This window comes from Parasteatoda tepidariorum, chromosome 7 (genome assembly GCF_043381705.1).
Source record: "Parasteatoda tepidariorum isolate YZ-2023 chromosome 7, CAS_Ptep_4.0, whole genome shotgun sequence".
NCBI lineage: Eukaryota > Metazoa > Arthropoda > Arachnida > Araneae > Theridiidae > Parasteatoda > Parasteatoda tepidariorum.
In genome coordinates this window covers 29,303,350-29,327,876 of record NC_092210.1, presented here as the reverse complement: position 1 = coordinate 29,327,876, position 24,527 = coordinate 29,303,350, and the positions used below count along the sequence as shown (strand labels likewise).

The following is a 24,527-nucleotide window of genomic DNA, read 5'->3' as shown; positions in this document are numbered from 1 at the left end:
AACTTTATCATAAAATATAACGCCATATTTCATTGTTAATTTTACCAAAATCTTTACCAAAGCTCTTCCGTAAAATTACCTAGCTTTTTGTGTTCTCACAGAACCAAAAACACGGTAGAATTCACTATAGATTGGTAAATTTGTAAATTTGACCATACTTATTTCTCAGTGTTTAAATAGTTATACTTTTAAAATACATGTCCCCTTTATGTTCTATATTTTTTGATGAATATTTAAATTATAATTTAAATAAAGAAAGTAACACACAGAAATTCCACAAATATAACTTTATTACATACAAACTCTACAGTTTTGTTCAGTATTATCAAGTAATAAAATATATATAGCTACCAGTATCTTTTTAAAGACGTCGGTGAGAATTAAAGCTCTTTTTAGTGATTTTTTGTTATGTTAAATACAAACACCGGGATGGGTACACAGAATTCGCTTAAGGGATAAAAATTACTGCATTTTTTGCAGTTGTAGGCACATTGACAAACAATTACACTTTTTTTTCTTCCTCTGGAAGGTTCTTATAGCTCTCATTGCTTTTTCAGAATGCATATTATTTTTCAGTTACTGATAAAGAAAGTTGTGCTTCTAATCAATCAAAATAATCTTCATGAGTAATAAATACAAAAAAAAAACAATAAATGTGTATAATTTGTTAATGCTTGCTTAGTAATGTTAAAAATGAAATAGTAATACTCATGCGTATAAGCAAGCATCTCTAGTTTTTCTTAAACAACTTGTGTTGCATTAGATAGTAATTTACAAGAAACCATTAACAAAGATATTTTTAACAGTTTCAGGACGGAGATTTAATAAATATTTTTAGCTAACCGCTAATTTATATCAACCTTATTAACATGATTCATTATTATACGATGAAGAAACTTATTCTTAAATCCAATTCATTTGAATGACGTGTGAAGTAATTGTTTGATTGATATTATACTTTTTGGTTGTTTTGAGTATTTTAAAAATTTTTAACTTTCTTTAAAAGTTTTTAAAACCTTTATGCTTAAATATCTATTAACAGATGCAATGCAATTTAATATTAGTAACTCAAATAGACGAGTACAAGATGACTGTAAGTTCCCTCCAGATTGAAAATTTTAAGTACATCTATAAAGAGCAGAGAAGGTCATGAGAATTTGTAATCCTCAATTTTGCTCATGTTGACCATTGGCATTTTCTCAACTGATGGTTCGTCTTCCGCGTCTTTAGGTGCCGGCCTAGAAGATCCTCTGCAAGTTAACGTTGACTTTAGCTCATTCCATAACATCCTGGGAATAGATTCCTAGTAAAAATAAAAGTGTAAATTATTATAGATAGAAACTCTAAAAAAAATGGTTGTTTTCTTTTCAAATTTGATATAGAGAACAGATGCTGGATGATGTTGGAAGAAGAAACTGGTTTAGAACTTAAATTTATTTTATCATTACTTTGTTGATTTTTTTTCATTTAAGAAAATAGCAACATAATATATTTTACCAACATTTTTTATTACTTCTGTTTCTTCTGAGTTATGAGCCATTTAATCCCAGATATCATTGAAGGGTTGATTTTTATGCAGCAGCAATCTTTATCTCAAAATACCAAAGAGGTTTATTAAAGATTAGCAGATAAACCACACTCTTAGAAATAAAACTCCTATTTTGGACGATTCAGAAATCCTTGAGATATATTTCACAAGTTTTGAGTATTATTTCGCCGCAAAATCGTAATTTGTGACGAAATAGGAGCTTTCTAGCATATGACGAAAATATTTCCTCAACTCGGACCTCATGCTAGTGCATTGTGGAAGATTTTTAACTAGAATGACGATACTAGGATGAAGACTAGATAACTGAAAATAAAATGACCAATTTGGGTGACCGGCACGTATGGTGGTCAAGGAGAGCACTACAAAGATCCCGGTATCACATCCCACTTCGATGAGGGGTACAATTTATGTCTTTGTTCAATCTGTATTTCGTTTGTTGTGATGATAGGTGACATTGATTCTGCTATATGTCGCCTACGATAAAGTGATTTTTAGAAAGTTAAGCACTACGAGTAATTTTTTTTCGAAAAAAATAGAATGACGAACAATTTCTTGAGTATTGACAAAATTCATTTCCTCAGAGACATAGCGTCTATTTCGTCACTTTGACGAAATGTTCGCTCGACACATATACAAGGAAACAGTTTCTTCGAAAACAAAAAAAACGTGTCGCGAAATTTGAGTATCAATTTTCTTACAGTGCATGTAAGTCTGAAACAATATTAAATTTAACTATGCTAGTTCACGCGCATTCATTTTCATCCCTTTCTTTTCCTTATCTTTTCATTATTTTTTATCTCATAATGTTCCAAGAATTTAATTAAGAAAAATAGAAAGAAATACAAATGTACTATTGGCTGAGTTATGTTAAATATTAGTTGGTTTGTATTTAGAAAAGTTATAATAGTTAGTTACAAAGCTCGTCGAGAGATGGCGCCAGTCAATACCAAATAAAATATTACACAGAAAGTGGTGAATATTGTATGAAAACTGAATATTGGTGAATATTGTATTGAGCTATTTTGTGTCTGAAAATCATGGTTTTGTTGAAAAAAAATATTTTATATACATATTTTCTCAGTCAGCAAAGCCAAATTTTAATAAGCTTTGTAGCTATTTTTTAAACTAAGTAGGCTTGAATTGTTGAGTCGATGGCATCAAACTATGCATCTCTGTCACCTCGCGTTTTACTTAAATTGATATTTTTAGTAATTTTTGGGGCACAGAGCAACTAGAAAGTGCAAGTTATTTTTCTTTTTTATATTGCACACAAAACAAATTGATTCACAAAGAGTATGATAATAACATAATGTTGTCATTGCATCAAAGGTTCTAAAGTTTTATCTTTGAAGCTTCATGGGACATTAAAAATTTTACAGAAGCTTTCACACTGATTAGTTCATGAATAAGCAAATAAAACCAAATTTTCAGCTACAAAAACCTGTTTAGCAACGGAATCTTTTATTACACTTCCCCCCCTGCTTCTATATTACAAAAGCAACTACATTAAAATTTATTTATCAACTCTCTTCTCTTAAGCGATGTCTCCCTCAGCGACATTTTTGAAGAAAAAGTTTCTTCGCGTTGTAAACCACCTGAGAAGTGTCTTCATAAAGAGTCGAAAGACAAATGGCCACACAGAAAGCAGTACGACGCGCAGTATAAATGAAAGTAGACAGCCTGAATTCTGCCTGACATTTATTGATTTTAATCCTAGTTGCAAGGGGAAAAAACTTTGAAAATAGTATCATATTATTTGCATGTATCATATGATACCTTGCAATCATTTTGCTCAATCTTAATTTTCTTAATTGCTTCAGTTGTATTTAATTGTTGTTTGCATTTTAAACAAATCAAACCAGTTCAATCTAGTTTCGAACCAATCAAACAATCTTTGAGATTAAGTAACAATAAACTAATTTTAATAAACCATTTTAAATGAAATAGAATTTTTGGGTTTAATAAATTAAAAAGCGTCTTAACAATAGGAGTCGCAAATTGTTAATTAAATACCGAATAACTTATTTTTTTCATTTAATACCATTGTTTTCATAAAATAATAAAGAACTCAGGTTGTATATTTGTATGGTTTGTATGGTATACGCGGAAGGGAATATGGAAGCTATCTCCATGATTTTTTTTTCGTTATGAATATTTTTTTTAAAAAAAAGATAAATCCTCTATAAGAGCTTCTTTAAATCAACTTTCAGAGTCTCTTGATAAAATTATATATTATGGTATACTGATTGCATCTGGTAATTTAACGATTTTAGGCAAAGAATTTGGTGAGAAAGCCTAATCAAAACGTTTTATCATAGTCAACTCTTTAGAGTAATATAATTATTTGGTGGGACAAATTGCTCTTTATTTCCTTTTCGTTTTTATTTCAAAAAGTCTACAGCCATATGTGCCGATTAGACACTGCATCATAAAGTACGTGTTTCATTTATGTCATACCATGATTCATAATTCTATCAAAAGAATGCAAAATTATCAAATAAAATGCAAATTACATTACCGTGTCAGTTTATGCACAACTGCAAACTATCATATATTCTCGGAAAAATTTACCAATATTTTGTATGAAATTAAAATCGTCATCTTATGCATGCATACTTCGTGTTTCTCATCAATATTTTCAGACAAATTAATCCACAGTTTCTACAAACAGCACAGTTATTAACAAATTGGGTAGTAAAAAAAAGTAAATTTGGTAAACTATGGAATGCATCTTGATGAATATAGGGTACTTTTTGCGTTAAGTGGAAATAAAACTAAGGAATATGAATACAGCGAAACTGCGGAATGTTCTTTGTTCGTAGACAAAAGCAAATGTACTGCTTCAATACATTTGCTTTAATTTTCAATAACTCTTTAACCTCATTCACGTTGTTTTACTTTACTCATGGAATTTATGCAAATTAAAGGATACTTCTTAAATTTTTGATTAATTAGTAATTACGAAAGTCGTTCTAAGGGAATAAAATATTTACCCGTTCTAATATCTTATTGGCCTTCCATACGAATTCCATGACAACAAGAATCGCTCCTAAACATGAGCCAATACCAAGTACAAGAAAAACACCTCCTACGTTTCGAATACCCATTTCCGCCGAGTCTGCAGCACTATCGTCTACACATTGAACAGGTGCTTTCCACCATTTCTGTTTCAGCATATGCAACTGTTGTGTTTCTTGTAACTCGAGTATTCCGCTCGACAGGAGACCTCTATATGGTGAATCTAGAAGAAAGAATTTAATATTTTAAGTTAAATGTATCTAAAATCAATTAAGTCATTATTTGACTTTATTCACGTTCTTTGTTCTTTCACGTTACTCAGAAATCTTTCAAAAATGATTTAATATATTTTCGTAATAAGTTTGCCAAATTACAAAATATGCAAATAGAAGAGTAAATAGAGATTAGAAGCTTAAATCGAGGGAGCTTTTTTATGGAGCGTTCCTACTGCAGTACTGTAAATACTACAGGAGAGTAAATGTTTTAAAAATAAATAAATATTTTTAAAATATTTTATTTTAATGATTTTTCTTCTTCTCCTTTTATTATAATAACAGCTTGTGAGCAGTTTATGAAACGTAATATTTTTCTTAATTATCCTCCTACTTTCCTCCCATTTTATTTTTAGCCTTTTTGACATTATTGATACATACATATATATATATATATATNTATATATATATATATATATATATATATATATATATATATATATATATATATATATATATATATATATATATATATATATATATATATATATATATATATATATATATATATATATATATATATATATATATATATATATATATATATATATATATATATATATATATATATATATATATATATATATATATATATATATATATATATATATATATATATATATATATATATATATATATATATATATATATATATATATATATATATATATATATATATATATATATATATATATATATATATATATATATATATATATATATATATATATATATATATATATATATATATATATATATATATATATATATATATATATATATATATATATATATATATATATATATATATATATATATATATATATATATATATATATATATATATATATATATATATATATATATATATATATATATATATATATATATATATATATATATATCTGCATATATATATATATATATATATATATATATATATATATATATAAAATATACTTCATAATTCAAGAAATGTTCATCGCATGGAAAATAAAAACAATTTTGTTTTCACATTACATAACATCAAAAGATTCTTGGATCAAAAGGATTTTGGATCCAATTTATTTCAACGCAAACAGTCCTTTTAATAATAGAAAAAAAGAACTTAGTAGGAGATGTAGCAATTCTATATCTCTTTGGATCAGAACACATGGTATTTCAATTGAACTGAAACAATTCATTAAATAAAAATAAAACTTACTGGGTGGGGTTGCAATTCCATATCCCTTTGAATCCAGTTCTCCACCAATTTTTGTCAGTTCGCATCTTCTTTCAGTGATATATTCTATACTTGTTGACTCCATAAGAAAAGCATAATTTCCCATTTTTACCCTGGAAATTCCATCGCCATTAGTTTTGGTGAATACCGATGGTCGTTGAGATTCCATAAATGACCACATTCTTTTGTAAATCGGATAAGAAGAATTCTGTTTAAAAATAATAATTATTTAAAATATTAATAAAGCAATTTTTTATAATAAACACTCGTATATATATAATATTTTAAAGCTAGGGATATTCTTTTACCATTTTTAAGACTTCATTGTGTTATTACATTAACTGTTGAAAGTTACTGTTTAAAGTACGGGTACTTAGGGGAATCATCCGTAAAAACCATTTCACCCAAAAAATATTTTACCGTGATTTTGTTAGAAATATTTATTTAATTGCAGTGATTCAGAGATTTTATGATAATTGTTACTTTAAGAATTGCTGTAAGTCAAATTTTTTTCATTCCGCAACATATCCTGGTAAAAATGGATTTTACGGTTGAAAGTACCGACATTTTGTGTGCTACCACATTTTACCGGAAACTTTTGCTTTTTATAAGTAAACATTTTAGTAAAGTTAGCAATAATTTTTGATTAAATGTGTTATGAAATATTACACCTAGGAATCAAAGTATGAAGTACTATTTAAAATTGTGATACAATTGGAAATTACTTAAGCCCAAAAAATTCATATCTCCAAGTGGAAATTTTGTGCTCACTGTATTATCACTTATAATGTTACATTTTTTTAAAAACAAATATTAGTTTTTTACCTACTCAAAAAAAATCAACTCTAAAAGAAAGTTGTCGTTATTTGAAAATTTGCCACAAGTGTAAATTACTTTTCCGTAGCAAGTAAAACTAAATAAAACAAAAAATAAAGCAAATTAATCACCAAAATATTAGATAAAAGGAATTCATAGCGCAAGTTTCATGTATAAATTTATAAAAAGTTCCACTGAAGTGTACATAACTATACGTATACTTGTACCTCACCAAAAGTATACATAAGTATACGTATAGATGTACTTCACCGAATAATACAATGGAACTGAATACTGCCCTTCATGCCTTTCATGCCCTGATTTTAAACGATTATTTTCTTCTTATTTTTAATAAGTTTAATGCGCACTAACTAGTATAATTTAACACATTGAAATTAGTATAATTGTAACTGAAAACTATCAGAAGTATCTCAAAATTTATATTAAAAATAATTATAATAAAATTTATTATAAGCATGTCAGTTTTCGATTACGTTAGTTTAATTTTTTATGATGCAGTTTATACTGGAAAAGTAAATTAATGGTAACTTCTATGCTTGTTCTCCCATAGACTGCTACCATGAAGAAAAGAAAAATTAACATTTTTCTGATGATTAATTTAAACGTAGGTAAATTGTACTTTAATGTAGGTATAAACTATATTTGCACTGCTGGCATGTAATTTACTTCAAGGAAACAGATTGTTCAAAGTGCGGAATAAGAAACATTTAGTAAGCAGCCAAGGTAATCATGCAGAATCGTACTGTAACTTCAAAGTAACTAAAACCAAAATCTTTCCCACCAAAATCATTTACAACTTCAATTCATCCCGATTTCAAGTAAATGTATTTGTTTACATCAGAATTTGAAATTTGAGTTGCAACTAATGTATTTCCTAACCCTATTTGCTAAATTTACACTACTTAAACAAGGCGCGAAATAATCACTGAATATATATAGTTTTAAATTATTAAGATCTATTTTTTTCTTACAGTTGATGATTTACTTCGAATGCAATTAAGTATGTTCAGAGTGAAAATGAGTAGTTCATAATTATAGAAGCTTATGCTTTATTTTCCATGGAAGACTTATTTCCATATAATTAAGTATATTTATCATTTTTTAACGACATATTTAAGCGAAGCAATAAACTTTCGAAAACGAGTGGAAATTTATCTTTACTTTTTAATTTAGCTTTCTATTAGACGGTTCGGAAAATAAATTTCAATACAAGCAATCTTTTTTCTTTAAGTAAGTATTCTTGATTTTTTAGTAATTATGGAATTATTTTATCAAAGCTTTCTTGAAGAATGCAAAAATTTTCTTAAATTTTTTTTCTTTCATTTGTGTAAATTAAATTAATCGTTTAATTGGAAGTAAATATCTCTCTAATTAAATTGAATTAATTTAAAAATTTTATTGCAATTTAAGAATTTTATTAATTACTAAAATATTGGATGCAAAATTAATAATATATTAGATAGTACACGTAATTAAAATTTTAGATTCATAAGCTAACCAAATAAATTATAAAAGCCATTTTTGATTTTAATACTTCATTAAACTTTACAAATCATGCAATATATGAAAAACAAGACATACAACTTTTTAAGAGGACTAAAACTGAAAATTGTTTTTTCAGATAAATCATTATTTAATGATATGGCAATATCAGTTCCAGAACGAATAGTTTTACGTAATTATATGCGCAGATATTTTCTGCAGTTTTAATATATTCAGATTTTGTAACCGTATCTAATTCAACATTCACATTAACTTAAAATTTAAAACAGGTGATTATATATCACACATAATTCTGAGGCATTAACATATTTTTTCCTGATTTTGCTGTACGAGCTGATAAAAAAGATTATTTATTTAATTTTTTATTTTCTTTCCAGATTTTTCGAAAAGTAGTTACTAAGACTGAAACTGATAAGTTGATTCAACTAATTATCATACACTTTTGGAAAATAAATTTTATATTCCACAAGATACATTCCCCAAAATAGTCGATCATTACCATGGTAAATAAAGTTTTCAATTCAGGAAAATATTCCTTCGACTAAGGAAGCACACATTTCAGAGCTTGCTAATTGTTTTTAACAACTTTTCTCAAATTTCAAAGCAATAATTTTGTAATCAATTTTAATTTGATACAAAGGCTTTGTTGCATTAAATTGTTTCAAAGTTAAAGCAAAAAAAGATAACACAAAAAAAAAATCGTTTTTTTTAAAATGTCCATATCTTCATTAATATTTAAACTAGGTTTACGAATTTTTGGGCAATTATTGCATTTAATAACTAAAGCAATAGTTATAAGTTATAAATGCATTATTATATTTTTTTGGTCGCCGACTAGCCTGTGTAGGGGGCAGGGAACTGTCCTTGCATCAGAAAGGTTCTGGGCTCGAATCCCGGGCAAGGCATGGATGTTCTTTCCCTCTCTGCACTATCTGTCCTCACTGTGGGAGCGACGCTGGCCCACCTAATATGGTGACCCTGAAAGAGAGGCCAACAAAATCGCCCTGTATACGCTTGAATTGACGGATGTTGACACAGGCGGGCATTGGAAATAAAAAAAAATATTTTTTTGGCCAAGGGTGCTCAAAAATATTTTTTAAGTTTGTAATTTATTGTTGGTTCCTCAAACCTCAAAAAGCTTTAAACTTTCTTGATATGAGTGAGAAGTTTCATGATCTTCTATACATTTCTAAATTTATGAACTCATTCTCGAAGTATTTTTTGAGAAATGTCAACAAAAAAAAATTTAGCATGAAAGAATTTCCATTATTTCGTCCAACCCCTGTATCATCATTTTAGTCCCATCTATGTTAATATCAAATATTTACTTTAAAAATGTTTTATCATAGGCACGAAAGGTTACTTTTAGGTATAGAGCACTCGGTCCTGAAAAAGTGTCGTTTTTGAAACACGGAGTTAACTGGATACTTGGCATCTATGATTCCCTATCGCGTAATTCCCCGCTCGTCATATAAGAACATTATATAACTGCATTGTTTTTTTTGTGTAGATTTTGACTGGAGGTATTGTATTTACGATTTCCTTTAAACGAAATTCCATGATTGGGTGACAACATATAAGGTAAATGCGTCACTTCTTGGTGCATAATTTAATTAGAGGTACTGCATTTAATATTTTTTGTTAGTTCTTCATCTATGCTATTTTCCACAGAGACAACAACAATACATGAGTTACATGCATTAAACAAGGAGCAAGTACACAAGATAATTGCCAATACCAACTTACGCTAAGACAATGATCGAATCTGATGTTCGGAAGTCAACATGGCATGATAATTTTTCTATAAACTACTTAGGAAGTGAATGATAAATTAATCATTTCATACTTATCGGGTCGATTTTAAACATTTTTTTTTCAAAGCCTAAGCTTTCTATAGAATGTTTGATTTCATACATTGAAGGTAATAAGCAAATAGTAAAACACTTCGCGTACCCATAATCTAATTAAATTTTATTTTAAAACCGGTAGAATAATAAACATTGTTTCCGAGCAGTAGCTTTATTTATTATCTTTTGTTTTTGCTAGATTATTCAGATTCATTCAGATATTACAGATTCCAAAAAATTGCTGTAATGACAAGCATTAATGGGACTATTTATGTTTTTTGACTTACATTTCCTCTTAGTTCAATGAAAAAATAGCTCATTTTGGTCTAAAGGTGTTTAAAAAGGTTTTTTGAGGGGTCTAAAATTTTCGATTTACCGCAATTGACTTGAGTGTTTCTGGATTCTTATAAAAACAATAATTTTAATGACACGCTCATGACTGCCCGAGCATTGCATTATTGAGAGATCTAGCCACATTTATGCAAAATCATGATTGTAAATTTCTTCAAATTAATCAGCATAGCAAAGGAAAGAATTTACATCTCGTGTCATTACATAATCACGACCTATCTCTACTCTTTGTTTAGTATATAGTTTTTAAAAAAAATCTGTATCTCCAATTTTTAAGTTTTTTCCCTTGTTAGTACATCTGATATTTATCAAACTTAACTTAAACTGTAATCTTACTCTAAAAAAAGCTTGAGTTGATCCTCCATCCACACTCCCGTACTGAATTGTCGTTTGTTTTGCAAGATCTTTTGCATCAGTTATAGGAGATGTCATACGTTGAGACGTGAGGAAAGCTGCTAAGTTTGCTGTGTATGATGATATCATAATTAAAGTAAAAAACCACCAACTGCTAGCAACTATTCTGGTTGAAATAGCTCTGGAATGAAACAAGACATTTCTTTTTAACTACTATAACTTATGATGTATTGTTCAAGAAATGACCCCAATAAATAGCTTGAAACTTTCTAAAGTATATTAAAACTGTAAGGGTTTGTAATAATATGTAAAATATTAAGTCGAATTAATAAAAAGTAAAGTATTCACACCACAATGCTTTGCGGGACTGGAAGTTCAGGGAGACAAAGGCTCTGCAATTTCGTATGGCATGTTTACGGCATTGGGATCAGTATGGAGCATAGGTCACCTTTTCTTCCCAGAAAATCTGTTACCGAAGGATCTGAAACTGGTCAGGATTCACGCCGTCACAGAGGATCGAACCTCTGTTCTTCACAATCACTGCACCAGATGGCTGAGATAGTCGTGGACTTATCTGGTCAAGGAAACACCTCTTAGAAGATAAGAGGCATCAGTACTGGTCACTATAGATTCGGACGTAACGAACTGGGCAGGGAGGAGATAAAGAAGATCTCACAACGTCCAGGCAAATGAACTGCAGGAAAAATACGAAAGATGTCACAGCGTTTGGGATAATAAAGTATCAGATTGCTCGGTTATGGTTGGTTACCCGTACGGAGGCCTTTCCTTTTCAAGGAGGTGTTCAATGAGAATATTAAAAATAATCATTTAGTAATAAAGTATTAACTCTAACGAGACAAACAAAATTACCCGATACAATTTACTTGTTAAGTTAGTATTTCTAAACTGTTCTTGCGACACAAAATGTACCATGTACCCAAATTCAAGTCTTTATTAAAAAATTATGATATGATGATTCATGATTAAATGATTCAGGATTTTAAGTTTAACAATATATTCATATAATTACATATTTCTATGGATTCGCACATTATGTAAAATTTATCTAAAACATAGAGTTTTCGAAAATTCCCAGCAAACACTCAAAACAATTTTTAATCAATTACTGACAAGTATTAGGAAACAGAATAAATCGCACAAATTCCAGCTTCTGCTTCAAAAATGCTTTAGGACTAAAATGCAAGAAATTATAACGAATAACATGATAAGTTACCTTCTCCTTAAATCTAACACAACAAAAAATGCTCCGATATCAAGCACCCACACAAATTTTAAACGAGGGATAAAGGAATTTTTTAAAATCAATTTTTATTTTTACAAAATTAAAAAAAAAAAAAAAACATCAATTTTTTTCCCTTCAAAAAAGCCACTCATATGGTTGAACTAAGCTTTCGAAAACTCATGTTTTCTCAAATTACTATTTTTCTCTGAAGTTGCATGAACTATAAACCCGTTAATTTTCAGTTCATTTACTAAAATATTTTGCAATTATACATTATTTAAATTGTTACATTTTGATGGAAATGTTACCATCTTTATCATATTTAGGTATCCTAAAAGGGATGATACCCACTGTTATTCACTGTTGTTATACACCGTAACACTTATTTCACATAACTTATTTCATTATAGATTAAATTTAAGTCAAAGTAATAAAATAAATATTGAAATTAATTTTGTTGTGCGATCGAAAAATCCACTAAAACATGGATTACTTTTAAAAACACAGTGACAGTAGCTCGTGAATACTAAATATAAATCAGAAAACAGCAGGCAGTACATGCGTAATACACACAATTAATTTGTAAGACTCTAACCTGGGTAAGATATCCGAACCTTGCTGCATTATTGAACCAATCGTAAACCAGAAGCAATTTAGAAGAGTAAATTGATTTTCCACGGTATCATTCTCAGTATCACATGGATGAGGATTCACCCATTCATAAGGACTCAGTCTTGCTAAGATGAATAGAAACAAGCTCACTCCTAAGTATGCTGTTCCCATATAGAACCACACTTCTAATGATAAAGGCTGAAGAAATGAAAACATGGGTGGACTCTTCTTGTCAGGTTTTTTGAAAAGAATGCTGATGCCAAGTGTCATCCAAGGCATGGTAAAATCCACAGCTTCTTCTCTTTCGTAAGTTATTGACAAGTCAGCTATGGCTATATCAGCTTCCTGAATAATGCAAATAACAATGTTAAGTATAAACTGTTTAATAGATGATTTACTATTAAAAAGAAAAACTTTTAAGTATTATTAAATTGTTCTAAGTCCGCAATTTTTCCCCCTACAGATTAGAAATACTATGTTGAATGCAACGAAAAGGACAAAAATTACTTTAAGTGGACATGGTAGGTAGGTAGGTACTTTTTTTTCTCGCACTAGAGCTTCACAATGGGCTATTGGCGACAGTCCGGGAAATATCCCTGAGAATGATTCGCATACAAGTCAGCGCAATTTTGATCCTCTGAAGAAGGGATGGCTCCCCTGCTTTTGTAGGTCAACGACCTGCACTCAAAGTCGAATACTTAACGAAAACCAATACCGTGCATCCTCAGTCCCTACGCAGGCTAATCAAAGTGGTCCCCACCCGTTTACTGGCCACAGCCAGTGAAACTTGACTTCGGTGTTCCACTGGGAACCGTGCCTTTACAATCGGTCCACTGCAGGACTTAAGTATTAATGGAATTGTGTTATTGGAAATGAGCATTTAAAAAACATGAAACTCCAGATTATTCAGAATGTTATATGGCAGGAGCCAGGAAGTAGCAGAATATGAAGAACAAGAATATGCAAGTTATTACACAGAGTTTGAATTTCACAAAATTTTAATTTCAGAAGTTGCCAATTATCAGCCATTGAGAACTTGTTTTCAATGACCATTTAGAATAAGTAATTCGTGGTAGTAATTTGAATTCTTATATGAAATGTATGTAATTCCTATATGAAAATAAAAACCAATTTTTCGGGGACTATATATATATATATATATATATATATATCTCTATTCGTAGTATAGAGTAGAGAAAGTGAAGTGGTAGTGTGATGGTGAAACGAACCAAGCAAAAGACAGGAACCTTTAAACTAGAAATACCGTGAAAACGTTCATTTATAATTCAAGCGCTGCATTCGTAAATAAGGAAGACTAAATCCGTAATGTTGAGATATCATCCGTTAATGCAGCATGTACAAGTCTGAGAGGGGGATTGGGGTAGGAAGGGTAATAGGGGTGCAGTAATGTTACCCTAAATTTATAGGGTTAAAACATCCATATTTGAATAACATACCTGATTTGATTTAAATTATCAAAGGAACATATTGAAATATTTCTACAAATAAATAAACTGCCTTACCGGAATATTGATTTGATAAATTATTTATTATTATATGAATATTCATATACATACATACATATCAAACCAATAAATTTATGAATTTTTTGCCTTTTAAATTTGTTTGCAAAAAGTTTGCATTTATTTTCATTTTAGTTTTTTTAATTATTATTATTACTCATATGAAACTAAAATATGTTTTTGCGCCCACTTAGATAACCTGAGGTAGTTTACTTTGCCGCACAAAGAAAATAAACAGAAATATTTCTGCTAAGGAATGTAGTTTACTGTAAAGAAAAAGACATAAAAAAAAACTTTAAGCGAAAAATATCTCATGTAAAAATATATAGAATGCAAAAGAAAGTGAATTCTAAGAGTGGGGGGAGGGATAGCCTTCCCCTACAGAAATTTAAGGTAATTTTGTGATTGTTCTGAGGTGTCAAGGTTGGTTTGAAATTCATTCGAAGTCACGATTCATTCGTTTAAAAACATCAACCTCCCAAGATCAACCTCCCAAGGAGTATAATCAAGGTGTATGCGATTGTTTTATTAACACTGGATGGAAATACAGTTAAGAGCAATCCAGCTTAGGGAGGTTGTTTTTGAAGTATACGGAATTTTTTTCGACACTTCAGCAAATTTGTATATTTGAGGTGTGAATAATTTCCCTCGATCTAAGTAAAATTATTTCTGAGTTACATATGAGATTGATTTTGTGAGGTGTAACTGAGGCTTCTTAATGAGATTATTTTTGGTGCAAAACATAATCTCATTTTGTGCCACATTTTTACATCTGTCAACCTCAAAAGCAACTTTTTTTGCCAAGGCTATAGGTCCTGTTCTGAGGGCACCATCCTGAGAACTGAAAAGTCTCTAGCAGCAGAGGTTGAAGCAGAGGTTAGATGCAGATTAATGTTCGCTGAGTAAAAAAATTATCATGCAGCCTGGTAGAGTGTTGAAACGTGGAACCCTATAAAAACCTTTTTTTTCACGAAATCCATATTATTTTATTTAATGTATTTCAATTATTTAATGCCTTTGTATGGCTACTGTTTAAACATTTTATTTTCGTAAAAATAAAAAATATATATTATAAAAAAATTAGTAAACGTTTTGAGTACTGATTGATAAATGAAAAGAGATGAAGACACTTATTTAGTTGAAATAATGAGTAAAAGAACAAGAAACAGACCTTTCGTAAGAGTTCACCAATCATTCCATTCCAAGATCCATTATCAAGTCTTTTTCCATGATTACCATCCACCACTTCTCTTATCGTATATTGAAAATGATGTTTACTGGCTAGTTTGTCTAAAAGATCCTTGCAAAATCCTTCATATCGATCGTTTCCCCTAAGTTCTTGATCAGATTCCACTTTCGACATGTACGGCGCAGTCTGCAATAGCACAATATCGAAATGAATATAAAGTTAATTTATACATTGACACATGAAACCATTCAATTCGATTTACGCACCAGTTTTGTTGTAACCCTCAAAGTCTTGTTTTTCAAGATATCCAAAACGTCACCAAATTCATCTCCGTCCCCTCGCTTAGATAAATGTAATCCAATTTCTGTATCCCAGGTACCAACCTATGTAGGAAAAAAAACAAGGAAATTGTTTAAAATAGAGACATTCGTTAAAAGGGAAACCATAGTAGTATTATAGGAATTGATCAAACTAACATAAATGCAAAAGTATATTACCCAGGTATATAAAAAAGAAGTGAGGTGATTTTTGTTTCGAAATCAAAAATTTAGAACAATCAACAAAAAATAATTAAGCAATAAAAAATATTTAAAAAGAAATCAAAAATTTGGAACGATTAACAACAAATTTGGATTTTTAAATTACTTTTGAAATCAAGAATTAAATAAATTTAAAAATTTAAATTTTATAAAGTGGTAATTAGGATCAGAGATATATCAATAAATCTTTAATTGGATGCATGTAAGACCCCCGGTGGCTGAGCGGTAGCACTTCGCGCTGTCCTGCCGCAGGCCCCTGGTTTGATCCTTGCGCCAGGCAAGGTTGACTCAGCATTTCATCCCTTCAGTGGGTCGATAAATGAGTACCAAGCATGTTTGGGAACTAAACACTGGGTGTTCCGTGCTCGGCTGACCACCTGACCGGAACATCTGCTTCTGCACCCCAGAACCCAAAGTCAAGAAAACTGAGATTGGCACAGAATGCTTTGGCCCTCTATGGGCTGTCGCGCCACTGAGTTTTAGTAGGATGCATGTAAGTGACGTCATCGTGGGTAAATCGCGGCATTTGTTAATTCAGAAGCTAATCTGGTTCGACACGCATTCGTCGTGACGTCGTTTACACGTAACAGATTAAATATGATTTTAAACAGGCATAATCATTTTCTTAAGAGTTGCATGTACCCAATTGAAATCGAAGGATATATATCTCACTCTGAATGAGCCTTAAACTTCATTTCTTTATGGGGAGAAAGAAGTAAACCTTAATTTGAAAAGAATTGACCTAAATGTAATTCAAATTTTAATTTTCAGGAAAAAAATTAATTCAGAAGAAAATTACTAAATGAACGAACAAAATATACAAATGAGGCTAGAAATATACATATACATGGAATACGCTCTTTAACACGATTTGTCATCACAGCTAATCTTCAGTAAGCTTCTTCTACGTAATAAATGGTGAGAATTTACCTAAAGCCCTAGATTCCAGGGTTTTAAATTCAACGTGTAACGGTAATTTGATAATATTTTCATATATGAGTTTGAATATTAGAAACTAACTTCTTTTAAGTCAGATGATTTTGTGGAGGATTCGTTCTAAGATTTCAAGTTCACTCAATTACTTTAGAACTATGCAACATCCGTCCAATATAATGTTTAATAATATGCATATAATCAACTAATTATTTATGAATTAAAAAGGAAATGGTCCTGTTTTAGGGCCAAACTGATGTTACATGGACTAAAATGAGCTGTTGGTTTTTAGAAGCAGTAATGATTTGAACAAAAAAATATGTAACATGTTATTTTATTCGTGTTGTCAAAACTATTAAGTTCTTAATGTTATCATATTGTAAAAAATAGTTTCATAAACGATATTTAGTTTTTGCCCATAAAAATAAAAATACCGGTAATATTATTCTATAAATATTTTATAGGAAAAGTTAATCGATTTATAAAATTCTAAAATGATGAATGATTTTAAATTAGTTCATACATTATAACGAATGGCAATAAACCTTAAAAAGTATCTCTAAACTGTTACAAATTCATTCGTGCATGTTATGATAACAGCTGGTTGATCTAACAACTTTAACAGCATTGTTATAACTTTATGACGCAAGTCAAGTCCACAAAACATAAAGTTATTCAGGATAGAGGGGAAAAAATTGAGCATGCGCAATTGCTTCTTCAAAGCTTACGCACTGTATGCCTATTATGTAAAATTGCGTAGTCAAATCTCCAAATTGAAAAAAATCTAAGCACTTCCATAGTTACGGTTCATACAATTACACTTTAAAACAAATAAAGATGCTATTGCATAGATATTGTATTAGCCTTAATGAGTTACCTTGTGTAATCCTTTTGTTGAAATTTTTACAAGATCTAGCTCGAAGCTTGATCGTGTCCCATTTTTATCAAATTTCAATATCCCTGTCGTATATTCTGGGGAACTCTGTTGAATAAAGAAATATAAATTAGATATAAATATGGTTAATAAAAAATAATGCAGAATGCTTAGGTAAAATTTCAAAAAAAAAAGTGCGAAGAAAAGCTAAATTATTGTCCACCAAAGGTGTTGTAATTACATTTAATTGTAAATTACAAGATTCCAAAAAAAATGTTTGTTTCTTTAAGAGATAATAGATTTTATGGAAGCAGCTAATTGTTTGAAGATCAAACTTTTTTATGATTTTTTTTTACACTAAGTATTTTTTTCTTAAAAACTGCTCAAATTTGTCCAATTATGAATATATTCATTTTTGTATTTGAAATGGTATAACATTGAAAAGATTTTGTATTAAATTACGGTTTTAAGTACCGGCACATTATAGAGAAGAGTCTTTAAAATCGCACCGTTTAATCGCACCGTTTGAATATCGTACCACCTTTGGTTTCAGAAGAAATACAAATTGGAGAAACTACGCTCTAGTGGATAAATTAGAAAGATTTTTTTTACATATAGATCCATGAAGATGAGTCAAGTCGCTTTCGATTTAATTTGTTTAACAAGATTTCAATGAAATTTTCGAACATCCTGCGTAAGAGAGTAGCATAACTGCAGTGATTTCGAGATATTTTAATACATTATATAATTGTAAAATGTTATTGCTCTTACGTTATATTTTGCTAGATAACTGCTGTTAGAGGTTTGAAAAAAAAATTTTTTATAAAAAAAAAGTTACGTAGTAGCTTGAATTGTGTGTCGTGTGCATTCATAAATCGTACCGGCACGATTTAAGAGCAATGAATTAATTTCAACTACTGAATAGACTGAATTTAAAATCTTTCAAACTATACTTCACTCAAACTGTCGAAAGGTGGCTGAAAATTATTTATCAGCAAACTTTCTCCGATTATCGAATTTCCGATTTCGTGATTGAGACTTTTAAAGGGAGTTGTTTGGGCATATACCAATAATGCTAAAACTAACCCTTCGAAATGTGCCTTTTCTCAGCATCTAAGCATGATATTACTTCAGTTTCTTTTCACAAAATAGTTACTTAATGCATGTTTACAATATGATAGTTTTATTACATATCTTTCTCCGAATTTATTTTTTAAAAAATTATGAACTGTGAATCCTGATTTTTTAAGAAGTTGCACCATTTTTGAGCAAAAATCTTTGTCAAAATTAAATTGACTCAAAAATTATTCTTGTTAACGCTAAAACATTACCACATCATGCAGCAAATATAATCTCAAATATCCCCAAAAAATTACAGAACGATATCAAAAGTAGTTTCTTAGAAAAGGTGCATCAAAAAAGTTCAAATTTAGCATTATTGATTTATTCCCTACCAACTCCCATTGAATAAGGTTGCAACAGACGAGAATAGTATTTCAAAGGTTTTTACTATTCTCATAAGTAAATTTTTAACTAAGCTAATTTTTTTTTGGCGCAAAACTTCATACTATATGCAAATCAATCGGAAATAAACGAAACTATTTCTGAAAACTTATTGAGATTTAATTTTCTTTTGATGAGATTTATTTTATCACTTACTCCAGGTACGAAAAAAAGTGATAAAAACTGTCTAATTTAAAAGCTTTCTAGTATTTTAAAGTAGTGATCTAACAATGAAATAGTAATGTGATTATAGGCTGATTTGTCACAGTAACTTACCAGTTAAAGGCTTCGACCGAACCAATTTCCCCATTTGTTAAATTTAAGAAAAGAAAGTTGGTTACAGATCTCATAAAATGCAATAAAAAAACATCACAAGCAATGTAACACTTGAATTTTGTATCACCTTAAAATCAGGTTCAACATTTCTTTGACATAAAATAATATTATTATACTTGTAACTGCTAAATAAATTTAATATGACACTTCTTATTCCACTATTAAAAATTTTTTTTGGATTCACGTGGTCGATTTATTAATTTAATCATAAGTACCCAATAAGTTTGAGGTTGGTACGAAAAAAGCAACCGGTTTTCAGAACCGTTGTTATCTCTAACGCCACTTACCAACACTAGTAAGCCTGTCTGGTGAAACCAAGCGTATTTAAGGCACGTGGTGCGCTTCTTGTTTTTCAGTGGCGCTATCTATGTCCAAGAACACGAATTCAGCCACACACGTCACAGCCCGTTTATAGGGTGGATTCATTCATACATTCATTCATTGATCCATAGGCCGTAATTTTGACATGAACAAGAGAACTATCAAACTCCTATTCAGTACCCGCAGAAGTATTGATTTGTTATGGAAACACTGAGGACTTCGTTACCGACGGATTAAACGTGCACTAGTCACTATTTACTGCACGGGAGTCAAACTCACTACCTCTTGAACATAGGCCCAACGCCCTACCAACTAGGCTATCCCAGCCTCCTAAATCGTACCATTTACAAACCTTGCAAAAACAAATCCTTATGAGTACTTAATGAACAATTATTACCCAAGAAATAATATTAGTAGTTCAATTGCTGTATTTTATTATTAAGAAACTTTAAATATAATTGTCAGTGAGCTGTGATTGATAAAAATTCAAAAGTTAAAAGCGGAACTCTGCTCTATTAAATTCACATTTTTGATAAATTATACAGTTCTTCGCGAAAATGAAAGCCCTGACACCATTCAGCAAATAATTATTCCTCATCTACCCTTTTTTGGTGACATGACTATATTTGTTACTTCATTCAATGATTTAACTGTCATAAATTTGATATAAGACGGGAAAAATGATTGTTTTTACCTTTATTCATCTTACGTAAGTCTAGCGAGATTCAAAGTTTTAAGACACGAACATTTGCAGAAAGGAGAAATTTCTTGGAAATTTTTGCCCTTGAACTGGAAAAGAATCTTAAATTATAGTTTTTTTTATTTAGTTTTGAAATTTTTTAAAACTAGTTCTCTACATATTCAAAATTCAGTTACACTCTTTTCCATCCAAACAATAAAAATAATTAGAAACAATATTGGCTTAAAGCGTTGAGGGGAAAGGGAGGCCAAATTTTTCTCGCCTGAGATTTAGAATCCATTTTTCCGTTTTTAGTTAAAACCGAAACTAAATAATTTTAATAATATGACGTATTTAGGAAGGCATTATGGCTGAACCTTCAAATATGTAGAAAAAATATTAGAAAATTTCTTTTTTTCTTCTTCCTTTTTTAATGTTATTGAAGGTGGCCCAACCCATCAAAATCTCCCTAATTGCTATAATTGAAGATTTACGAGAACCGTTTCTTCCTTCTAGCCTCAATCCACATCCCCTAATCGTTAAAATAAATGTTTTTGACTCTCTAAGAGACTCCTAAGTTCTTTTGTAAAAGTTTTTAAAGATTCATTAAACGAGGCAACCGGAGTAATATTTGGATTCAGGAGATCATTTTAAAATCCATAGGAATAGTGTCTTAGCTAGAAAAAATTCTACAGTGCAGTATTATTGCAGCTGAAATAAAAATAAATAAATAAATAAATAGATAAAACGTACTATTTTCATGGCGTTAACTAATTGCAAACCTGAAGCCCAGGTTTGTGTTCCGTCGCAGTACAATGATTTAATATGAATCTGCTTACTTCTGTCAAGTTCATTTATCATATGAGACAGCCACAGAAGTGAATCGTATACAAGAGCAGCCTCTGTCTGAAAATATTTTTAAAATAGAAATAACTGTTATTGGACATAGTTATCATATAATCATTGTTCAAATAATTATAATTTAGCATTGTGATTTTTTTAGATAGCATATTAACACCATCTATTTTATATAACATTTTATTTTTCTACATAACATTGGACATGGTTATCATATAATCATTGTTCAAATAATTATAATTTGGCATTGTGATTTTTTTAGATAGCATATTAACACCATCTATTGTATATAACATTTTATTTTTCTATATAACATTGGACATAGTTATCATATAATCACTGTTCAAATAATTATAATTCGGCATTTTGATTTTTTTAGATAGCATATTAATACCATCTATTTTATATAACATTCTAATTTTTCTATGTAACACATTTTTATATAACACATTTTTATATAACTGAATATTATATGGGCCTAAAATTTCCAAATTTTTATATTAAAATATTTGCTGGCGTATATTGCTAGAAAGGTATGGTACGGGTATTTTTTGGTGACATTCGATAGGTGGTATGCAAACGAGTTTGAATGTAAATTCCTTAAATTAAATAAATTTTAACTACAACAACTAATTAAAAGATGAAAAATCCTGGTTGCCTGCTCCACAAAAGTGTTTCTTAAAAACTAAAGCGCGTTCTGGAATAGAATGATCACTTTTTTTGGACAGTTATTTGTTTCAAAAATATACCATGTTAGTCGAGAGAGTGCTATTTTGTCCTAGAAGTGGTCATCCCAATAACTAAAGAAAGGTGATCTAAATTAACATTTACATATTGAGAAAGTATTACTACATAAAACAGCAAAAATTGCATATTTGCTAACAAAATGTTCTTTTTTAAAGAAAAGGAAGGAAGGCATCGACTTTTAATGAAAAATGAATTATGATGAATGAGAATAATTACTGGGTTTGGTGGGCGGAACAATCAGGGGTGAAGTTTCTTAGTTCTCTAAAAGACTGAAATAGAATTTCTTGTGTTATGCCCACATACTGTTATTTAAGCTAGAAAACCCATAATTTATTATTCAACCAGTACAACTTTTTCAGGTACTTGTCAAAAACTTCATATTGAGAACAGCGTAATTAAAAGTTTATTGCAATTTATACTAAACTAATTTAACCTGATTGAGTGTTTTTTCACACATTTTCCAACTAATCTGAAAGAACGTGAACCTATTAATAATCATAAATCTATCAGGCACAATAAGAAAAAAAGAAAAAAAAAAACACAAGCCATATTTGCAACGGAAATTATTGGAAATGGGAATGATATATTCCCATATTTTTCAAAAAAATTCTATTTATTTAGAAATATTTTTTTAGCTTCAAAATATTGAAAAATTTTGTGTAAGATTAAGGTTTTAGCTGTAAAAAAAGGAATATATCAGCATTAATTAAATTACCGTCACTGGCTGCTTGTTTATGATATTTCTTCCTGCTGTTTGTTCAGAAAATATCCACTCGCTTACAAACTTTTTGTATTTTTCATTTTCAGGATTAATTAATCTAAACGCTGAAATATTTGCTAAACCAATATTTGTCCAATTTTCTGTATGCGTATCCTGTTAAAATAAAATAAAAAATACTGAATAAATTACTCGAATATAAATTTCAAATATTTGCTGCAAATTAATAATACGTCAGAATTACAGTTATTATTATTATTTTCAATGATACAGAGAAACCTTTCGGGAACGACTACTCTCTGTTTCACTGTAAAATAATCGTTCTAAGGGGGTTACTTCAAAATGTTATAGAAAGTATATGATTTTTCGCAAATGATTTGAATTTTAGTCAGTGTCATTTCCTTGGTGCGGAAATGCCAGTTGTGTTTGTGTCATGAAAACTGGATCGATGAATAAAATTTAGCATCAATAAAAATTATCCCTACTGATATAATCATGAGTAAAAACAAATTCCCCAAACATAAATGATAGAATGATTTTAAATAAATGTACAATTATGTTTTTTGCTTAAGCTTTCGTTTAATTTTATAGCATAAAAATTAGTTTACTTAGAAAAAAAATTTGAAGAAATTTGCTTGTTTGAGATGCTTATTTTTTTCTAAAATAACTTTTTGTCTTTGGCCCTCTGAATTCAAGTCTGCGGGTTGGATCCCCGGCCCAGACATTTCCGGGATGCAGAAAATCCATAGCTGCCATGTCGTATGATTATGCGGCATGTAAAAGATCGCTGGAGTGCCGTATTTGCTCTTGGCATTTCCGGCAAAATTAAATTCCTAGTGCACTTTAGCATCCAAATAGAGTCTCGGTGCTGCCATCTAGTGTGGCAGAAACTAGACGTGCAAGTTAGCGTGCCCAACGGTATCTCACCCATTGTGGTGGTCCTGAAAGAGTAGATACCACTTCCGGAGAACGCACTGGGTCTGCTCATCGGGAAGGCTGATTGTGCAGCTCAGAGGAAATAAAAAAAAAAACTTTTTGTCTAATTCAACTTTCAACTTCAAACATAAATCATTGACAGTATCAGCTTTAGTGCACCCTAGATACAACATGAGGTTGTAGATTTCTTTCAGGGATCCTCAAGAAGAACTCTCTATATAAGGACCTCACACAGATATTTTGACTAAATTTTAATCTAATTATTTGTTTTGATAATAATTTTCGCTTTGATATTTATTTATGTTTCTTTTCCTACATTTAATGCAAAGGTTTTCCCAGTCACTGGGAGAAGCTTTGATGCCATGTCCTAAGAGGTTTATTTCAACACAAAGTATATGGAAAAAAATTCCGTGCCACCCCTCGTAAATAGAGGAGGTCGCTACAAAGAGGTGTTTCTTTCCTGGAGGTTTCACTGTAATAATAATTATTATAATAATAATTATAATAATAATAATTGTAATAATAAAATGAACATTGAACTATTTGAGAAATAAATTTCTTTA

At 29.9% G+C, this 24,527-nt stretch overlaps 1 protein-coding gene across 1 annotated transcript in view; it reads right to left on the bottom strand.

Annotated features, from left to right (window-relative positions):
* Positions 1-272: 272 nt before the first annotated feature.
* The window catches only part of LOC107446820 (glutamate receptor ionotropic, kainate 2), a 45,625-nt gene continuing 21,370 nt past the window's right edge, over positions 273-24,527 (bottom strand). Inside the window, exons 5-14 of the mRNA XM_021144471.3 lie at positions 23,026-23,184; positions 21,459-21,611; positions 17,870-17,974; positions 15,787-15,903; positions 15,503-15,706; positions 12,792-13,153; positions 10,936-11,134; positions 6,044-6,269; positions 4,543-4,790; positions 273-1,303 (exon numbers count right to left, since the gene is read on the bottom strand). Coding sequence (XP_021000130.2) covers positions 1,148-1,303; positions 4,543-4,790; positions 6,044-6,269; positions 10,936-11,134; positions 12,792-13,153; positions 15,503-15,706; positions 15,787-15,903; positions 17,870-17,974; positions 21,459-21,611; positions 23,026-23,184 — 1,929 coding nt within the window. The 3' untranslated portion in view covers positions 273-1,147. The remainder of the gene's footprint in view (positions 1,304-4,542; positions 4,791-6,043; positions 6,270-10,935; positions 11,135-12,791; positions 13,154-15,502; positions 15,707-15,786; positions 15,904-17,869; positions 17,975-21,458; positions 21,612-23,025; positions 23,185-24,527) is intronic.